The following is an 8,869-nucleotide window of genomic DNA, read 5'->3' as shown; positions in this document are numbered from 1 at the left end:
CCACCTAGAAGCTTTCTCATATAAGTAGATTGAACAATACAAACTGTGTTACGCAAGCATTTGGAAAGTTGCAAATCATATATAGAAATATTAACACTATATACATTTGATAAGCAATTCAGCTCAAGTTGTAGTATGTCCATTGGAACATTTACATGAACAAAGCAATATACTATATTTTAATTTCTTGAAATATTGTTTTTCCCTTATTTTAAGGGGGGGGAAATCAATCATTCCCAAATAGTTTTTCAATTATAACTGAAATAGAAACTTGTTTGAAAGTAAATTATGAGCATTCAGGATCTATCCACTAGCGACTAGCCCAGGTTTCTTTATCTAAGGGTATATTTCATAGGTTACTGGAACATGAGAAATTTTTGCAAAGACTTGATATCCATAGTATCAACTGTAAATGATATTTTATCCAGGACAAGTCAGAATGCTTCAGTAAATTTTATTTTTGAAGAAAATATGTATTCCTGTGGGTATAGGATTTAGTAGTCATACTGTAACAGCAAAATTCTTCAGTTTGTCTTTCTACATAATTATCAGATCGGCCTTAGTATTGAAAAAGAACAACACAGTTGGAATCAACGTGGAATATTTCAGTTTCACATAAGTTTTGAAGTTGTAGTTTTTAAAAATTCATACATTGCTCATAGAGTAATGCAAGTAGAATTCCATCTTGAGTTTGCAAAACAGAACCCAACTTCGTTAAATGGAACCAGCCTGTTTCATTCATGATTGAACATTTTTATAAAATCAAATAATTTCTGGACCCTCTGGGGATGGAATCTTCCATGGTGGAATGTTTGTACACCCCAATTTTAATGCTTGTTATGACTGTCAAGGCCATCATTTTATTGTTAATCCAGAAACAGTAGTTATCATGACTCTTTAAAAATGTGCACAATAATAAAGAGTGAAACGTATCTCCAAAATCTAAGGGGATCAAATACTTTTTATTAGTACTGTGCCTAATGTAGTGCTGTATAAAGATAACCTTGAAGAAATAAAAGGGCAGTGTCATAATCAGATTAGCCTTTAAATGGAAGAATGAGTCATTTTAATCCTTTTGGACAACTAAATAAGTCCAGTTTTGTGCATCCTAAACATCAAATCCAAAGCAGGAAGTTGATGAAAACAAGAAAATGTCCATTTGCTGCATATGAAGCTAACTCGTGACCCAATTATTAAATTATTATAGTGTATTATTTTACATAACTATCAAATAAAGTTCAATTATGTAACATTTATTGTATGTGGAAACAATTACTGTAATCACTGCTGCAAATTTTAGCCATTTAAAATGTCAGGGTACTCGGATTAGACCAATTTCATCTACAATAGGTGTTCAAAGGCATAGATTTAACTGTTTTGTTATTTATGCCCTTCATAGATTTTACATTTGTGTATGATTTCCTATTTTGTTTAATAATGGCAAGATTTTCAAATCCATATAACTTTTTTTTTTATTTAACTTTTCCATGTTGAAAATATTCTCAAGTATTGGCCTAATGATTGTACATAAATGCCAGATTGTACATAAAAGTGCAGGTCTTACAAAGTGCTTGTTTTGCTTTCTTTTGTATTCAGCAAAAACATATTGTGTATTTCTGTATTATGTTAACTTTTGGGGGGGGGGAAATATCTTTGAAGCAAACCAATCATGGTTTAAATGCCAGATTCTAAAAGTGCATGAACAACAAAGCATTGGTTTTGTTGACTTATGTTAAGTCAGCTGTTCTGCTGGTTTAGAGGCTATATAGCCAGTGAAACATCTACAGATTTTCTCAGGGAGCAATAACTAAAAGACCCAATGCAGAATCTACCTCACTTTAATCCCAGAGCAAAAGTATTCAAGTAGGAGTGAAGCAGCTTAATATACACTGCTCAAAAAAATAAAGTGAACACTTAAAACAACAGAATATAACTCCGAGTAAATCAAAACTTCTGTGAAATCAAACTGTCCACTTAGGAAGCAACACATTGACAATTTCACATGCTGTTGGACAAATGGAATAGTTGTGCAAATGAAATATTCAATGAGAATATTTCATTCATTCAGATCTAGGATGTGTTATTTGAGTGTTCCCTTTATTTTTTTTGAGCAGTATATATTCCTGAACACAATATGACTCATCCCAGAGTAAGTCTCAATGTAATATAATTGGAAGTAAAAGTTGGAGACATGAATAACACATTACAGAGCTTCCAACAGAAAGGCTTATACAGTAATATCTCGTCTTACGAACTTAATTGGTTCCGGGACGAGGTTCGTAGGGTGAAAAGTTTGTAAGATGAAACAATGTTTCCCATAGGAATCAATGGAAAAGCGAATAATGCGTGCAAGCCCATTAGGAAAATCCAAAACATTAAGGCTTAAAAAAAAAAAACGGCGGGCAGATGAAGTTGAGGCGAATGGAGTGGGGGGAGGGACAGCGAGAGGTGGCAAGAGATGACAGTCCCAACGAAGCAAGGCGAAAAGAGCCTCTCTTGAGCTTTGTGAGTCCCTGCCTCCCGCTTTTGTCCCCCCACCCTGCTCATCTCCTCCACACCTTTCTCCTCTCTTGAGCTCCATGAGTCTTTGCCTCCCGTTTTTGTCTCCCCCACTCTGCTCATCTCCCCCACACCTTTCTCCTCTTGAGCTCCATGAGTCTTTGCCTCCCGTTTTTGTCTCCCCCACTCTGCTCATCTCCCCCACACCTTTCTGCTCTCTTGAGCTCCATGAGTCTTTGCCTCCCGTTTTTGTCTCCCCCACTCTGCTCATCTCCCCCACACCTTTCTGCTCTTGAGCTCCATGAGTCTTTGCCTCCCGTTTTTGTCTCCCCCACTCTGCTCATCTCCCCCACACCTTTCTCCTCTCTTGAGCTCCATGAGTCTTTGCCTCCCGTTTTTGTCACTCCCCACTCTGCTCATCTCCCCCACACCTTTCTCCTCTTGAGCTCCATGAGTCTTTGCCTCCCGTTTTTGTCACTCCCCACTCTGCTCATCTCCCCCACACCTTTCTCCTCTTGAGCTCCATGAGTCTTTGCCTCCCGTTTTTGTCACTCCCCACTCTGCTCATCTCCTCCACACCTTTCTCCTCTCTTGAGCTCCATGAGTCTTTGCCTCCCGTTTTTGTCTCCCCCACTCTGCTCATCTCCCCCACACCTTTCTCCTCTCTTGAGCTCCATGAGTCTTTGCCTCCCGTTTTTGTCACTCCCCACTCTGCTCATCTCCCCCACACCTTTCTCCTCTTGAGCTCCATGAGTCTTTGCCTCCCGTTTTTGTCACTCCCCACTCTGCTCATCTCCCCCACACCTTTCTCCTCTCTTGAGTTCCATGAGTCCCTGCCTCCTGTTTTTGTCCCCCCACACACTGCTCAAGGGGAGTTTGTCGCTGGGATTCAAAGCAGCGCTGGAAAAAATGAAGGGAATCCCAGCAATGCAAGAACGGGTGCTTTGGCTGGCAACGGAAGTTCGGAGGTGGGGATTCCCAGGGAAATCCCAGTGCTTTGGGGCATCCCAGCGGCAGTGGCTCAGGTTCGTAAGGTGAAAATAGTTTGGAAGAAGAGGCAAAAAAATCTTAAACACCGGCTTCGTATCACAAAAAGTTTATATGAAGAGGGGTTCGTAAGACGAGGTATCACTGTACAACCCTTGGCCAAAATTGGATCAGCATTTTGAGAAATGTGGCAGAACTAGAAGTTGCAAACGTATAAATTCATGCTAAGTAGTATACCACATTATGTCCATTTCTGCAAACAACGCATGCCTAAATTGTACTGTTTCAATTATGAAGGCACAATACTGATACAAAGAGAATAAGATTCAACCTCAATCAGCCAACATGCTCATTTTCAGTTCTGTCCGTGAACACTTTTTAAAATCAGAAATGGTTCCATTGTGGCCCATAACGAATGGATGCATGACAGTTTCACAATGTATACACAAAAGCCTTAGCCCTTTATAAATGATAGTTCTTATAAGGAATAAGAAGCTATTTTAACTCATTACGGTTCCTGACAGGGAAGACAACTGAAGGATGTTCTTTGAGGCAGCTTACTTCTCATTTTATTCAACAGCCTTGTGAAATATTTGCAGCTAAGTTTCATTGTATGAATTATGAGTTTATTTCATTTTCTCCTTGCTTTTGTACAAAACATCAGTAAATAATTCCATTGCCAACATCATAAAAGTTATGTTCGGTGGGAAAAAAATCCACTATTATTTACCTCATGATAAAATAAGTCCAATATAGTATAGTTCAGATATTGATTTGTGTGGAATTCAGTGAGATTTTTTTTCAACAGTGTGATGGACAAGAGGCATTTATGATTCGTACTTCATCAAGGCACAATCTATTGTCAACTTGGTATAAAACAGTCCAGTCATTACGTGAACTTAAATATACAAATATCCCAGCAGCAGGAATACCAATTACAGAACTGCTATGTTTACAGCATAGTTGATTTTTGTCCACCTGACAAATCACAAGCAGCAGATATTAGGGTCTGTAGCTGCCAACAAGGTACATGAAAAACAATAATCTTTAAAAATATATGATGGCATGTTAACTTTTTCACCTACTTGCTGGACTGCATAAATTCAAGTAAGCTTCTTAATAAGGCAGGTTATTGCTATTGAATGACAAATTATACCTGAGCACCGCATTTGACTTTCAGGTCTTTCCCACTTCACTGATGAGCAGCAAACACATTATAGAATTTTGAGCACTCTAAAGCAGGGGTCTCCAACCTTGGCAACTTGGTGAACTTCAACTCTCAGAGTTCCTCAGCCAACTGGCTGAGGAATTCTGGGAGCTGAAGTCCATAAGACGTAAAGTTGCCAAGGTTTAGACCCCTGCTCTAAAGTGACTATAATGATGATACTTGGAGCAGCAGACCACACTGAATTAAGATAAAGATGTAAGAGGCTAGACAGGTACGCGGACATGCCAGAGGGGCTTCAAATCAAAACCACAAGTCTTTTTAAGTATGTAAGAAAACATTATTGAAGCCTTTATTTACAAAAGCTTTAAAAACAAATACCCTCTTATGCAAATGTCTTCCTAATTTTTCCTTAAAAGAAAAAGGACTGCCCAGTTACATTATTGTAACTTTATGAGGATAAAGGAAAACATATTAAAGTACATGGTAGATACTGTATATCAATTTTGCTGTACATTAAGATTTACTCCCATTGATTTCCAGTGTAGATGACATGCCAAATGCTGCCATCAGCACTCTATCATTTCAGGATAAGATTTAGCTATTCCATACTAATAAAAGTCTTCCTTCACAATTGCTTTTTAAGAGCCTGCTCTGCATGGTCAGGAAAGTACTTTGTGGTTCTTTAGTAAAACACCTATAAAATATACTGCTAAGATAGACTCAAAAAATAAACTAGCCTTACAAGCCTTAGGTAACTTTATTAGGTACAAATAAATTTGTTGTTTGACAACAAATGTCTTGGTGTTTCAGCTCCCAAAACGGACATATCTTCCTATTTATCTTTGGATCTCTTACTTACATTGTGTTCATCCATTTATGTAGACAATAAATTAATATTTTAAAATAGAAAAGTATTTAGGCCATAACTCATTGGAACGGGAATAAGGAAATGGATTACAATTTTAAATTGTTATTTTAACTGCAGCATTCCATCTTTCAATTATTCCTTTCAGACCCAAACGCATAAAAGGCTACATATATTCCCTCCGTAAGGCTGCAAAGCAGCATCCCAATTCCACCCCAAGTTGGTGCCCTTTAAATATTTGGCTGTCAACGTCTATCTATTCCACACATTTTAGAAGTTATAGTCCAATAAAAATGAAGGTTGTAACAGAGGAGAAGCCTGCTATAAAGCTTGCTTTAAATGGAGGAGAATACACAAAGTTCTCCTAATCACACCTCAAAAAATTGCCTAGCAAATTTAGGCTCCATGAAAGAGATTCTCATTCAAGAAAGTATCCTCAAGAGATTCTTCATGATTCCACCTAGTTGCTTCCACCAGTGAGCTGCCAGGAATATTTGGAAGACGAAACACCAGTTTTATAGTAGCTGCTAAGATATTTTTAAGTTTGAAGAGAGATTAGGCAAAGAATGTGGCTTTGTTCAATGTATTTGAGACCTGGAAGAAGCAGATGAACCCTTTTTCTATGTCAGGGGAAAATATTCAGAACTTCAGATAAAACAGAGGATCTGACTCAGAGTCACTCTTCTAAAGTGCAAATGTGATGGTCCACAATTATGAATAACTAAAACCCCTGTACCTTGGAAGGGATTAACATCCAATAGGGAAATTTATTACAATCAGCGCTTGCCCAGGTTTGAGGGGAAAGGGCAGGGATAATAAACCGATACAAAGGCCAATTAAAGTTTCCTAGAAAAGTAATTATCCTTTTAGCTTTCCTCTTCTATCTACCACACTGTTCCTACACGTGCTTCTGTACAGATGGGCAAGGTACATGGCAACATTTGATCCAGAAATGCCTATCTATATCAAGGTCAAGGGACTGGAACAGGAACAGTCAAGTTTAGTACATACAAGGCAAGAGAAAAGTGTGCTGATAAAGAGGAAAAGAACGCCTTATTGTCCAAGGAATTCAACCAGAGATAAAACCTATGTACAACCATATTGAACTTAGAAAAAGTGCCTTCGCATTTCATGTCATGATTGTTTGTTGGCTTCTTCTTCATATGCATTTCCTGTTCCATTCTGTACATAAGATGAACCAGAACCAAGACCATACAAATGACCACAGTACTTGGCATCATCAATGTGATCTTCAAAGAACATCTAAAGAAAATTTAAAAGGATAAATTATTCTCCTATTTTTGAAGGCACTACTCAAAATACCTGTATCAAAAAAAAATCTCATTTTCAGATCAAGTATAGAATGTAAATAAAATATCTCTTCCCCAATGTATATTTCTTGAAGTGTATCGAGAAAAGAATAAATCACAATCATTCTCCTGCCACATAAATCAAATCTTAACAAATGATAACATAATGCGTATGAAATTAAAAAAACAAAAGAAGTAAAAGAGGCAAAGACACATCTTTGGGTTTTTTTGAAATAGTACAAATTGCTTGTCATTATCTTCTTTCAAGGTTCTTTTTAAAACTTAAAACTTCTGTCATGCCAACAACAGTTTACCCTGTTTCCCCGAAAATAAGACGTACCCTGAAAGTAAGGCATGTCAGAGGTTTTGCAGAATTTGGCACCCCCCCGAAAATAAGGCGTAGTCAAGTTTACATACGGTACGGTGTAAAAACATATGGTACCATTCAAAGCTGTTCATAGCGGTACCGTAATAATGTGGCGTCCCCTTCCATCGCTTTGTACCGCCCAGTACAGCAGACACAGTCTGCTGCTGTCTCACTGCCATTACAGTCTCCACTACAGTGCTTGGACTGTAGTTCCTCTGGTGGCCGGAAGCTGCAATAGCGGGAGTATACTGTTGCACCATATAAGTGCTGTCGTTTGTGTGTGTGGGTGCCATACTGACAGGTACTGTACCGTAATCAGTGTACCGTACGGTACACTTTCTTTGGGGGTGTCAGCTTTTCTGCCTGTGAATTTGTCTTATTTGAGAAATATAAGGCACCCCCCCGAAAATAAGACGTAGCACAACCTTTGGAGCAAAGATTAATATAAGACAGTGTCTTATTTTGGGGAAAACACGGTAGATGCTATATTTTGGTGTCTCTCCTACTAATGAAGTTATCTCTTGCTTAGCTTTTCAAGATCAATCAAAGATGGAATATCATTTAGCTGAACGCAAAACCAAAACCAGAAAAATGTAAAAGATCTTACAAATTAGAACTGTCAAAAGCAAAGAAGGCTTTACGAATTAAAAGCCTACTAGAATAAAATATCAGTGATTTCTATGAAAGGGTCTCTCAACTGTAAGTACCTCAGAATAGTCAGTACTTTTCATGCTCATTTGTCAAATTACTAAGAGGTCTCTTTGTCAAGTTTAATCCTCAAAGAGTCTACTATGAAACAATGCAATACTAAGCCCATTAAGGCTTTAAAGTTTAGAAGCAACACTTCAAGTTGACCTTGGAAGTAAATGGCCTAATTTAATTTACTATTAATTATAATAATTTAATTAAATCACAATTGTATTATAGTGTAATTTACCATTACTATTAATCTAATAATTTAATCAAAATACAGATAGTTCTCAATAATGGTAATTAGGACCAATAACATACTGCTGAGCGATGTTGTTGTGAAATGCAATTATTATCTGACCTTGCTGATTTAGGCAGGCAGATGCACCCAGTTCCAGATGTTATCATAAGGCATATATCAGGCAACTAAAGCATCTCATTGTCACACGATCATCATTTGCAACCTCCAACCAGTCTCCCCATTGATTTTACTGATCAGAAGTCAGCAGTGTGAGACACTGTGATGTCATATGTACGAGCAGTTGCCACGTATCCAAATTACAATCACATGACTGCTATGACAACTGTAACTATGAGGAGCCATCCTAAGTCCACTCCTTCAGTGCCATCAATATTATCATACAAATGCACAGAGAGAGAGAGTATATATCTACCTCTCTCATTTTGAAGAATGCCATGCCTGTTAGTAGAGAATCAGATCCTGCTTGATGCTGAGGACCTATCCTTTCCAATTCTAACTGCTCAGCAACTTCTTGTAATCCACCCTGAAAAGGAAGATTACAGCATAATTAGAACAGTTGTAAACATGACAGCAGGTAATAGCATTACTTTCCACTATTCATCTATATGAGCAAACAATTTGAAGATCTACATTTTTAGTTTAAATCATAGCCCCAGTCACCATAGCAAATTATGACAGCAAAGGCTTTCAGAATTTTTGTTAATTATCATTCAAGCCTTTT

The 8,869-nt window shown here is 37.7% G+C and overlaps 1 protein-coding gene across 6 annotated transcripts in view; it reads right to left on the bottom strand.

Moving 5' to 3' along the window:
* Positions 1-4,090: 4,090 nt before the first annotated feature.
* Positions 4,091-8,869, bottom strand: part of CNOT7 (CCR4-NOT transcription complex subunit 7) — a 28,940-nt gene continuing 24,161 nt past the window's right edge. For 3 of the 6 annotated variants that reach the window (XM_070757634.1, XM_070757632.1, XM_070757633.1), the window contains exons 6-7: positions 8,561-8,671; positions 4,091-6,782 (exon numbers count right to left, since the gene is read on the bottom strand). In XM_070757634.1, coding sequence (XP_070613735.1) covers positions 6,654-6,782; positions 8,561-8,671 — 240 coding nt within the window. In that variant the 3' untranslated portion in view covers positions 4,091-6,653. The remainder of the gene's footprint in view (positions 6,783-8,560; positions 8,672-8,869) is intronic. The other 3 variants (XM_070757636.1, XM_070757635.1, XM_070757637.1) reach the window with 1 other exon arrangement.

This window comes from Erythrolamprus reginae, chromosome 7 (assembly GCF_031021105.1).
Source record: "Erythrolamprus reginae isolate rEryReg1 chromosome 7, rEryReg1.hap1, whole genome shotgun sequence".
NCBI classification, from domain to species: domain Eukaryota; kingdom Metazoa; phylum Chordata; class Lepidosauria; order Squamata; family Dipsadidae; genus Erythrolamprus; species Erythrolamprus reginae.
The sequence above is the reverse complement of the archived record's forward strand: the minus strand, read 5'-3'. Positions and strand labels throughout refer to the sequence as shown.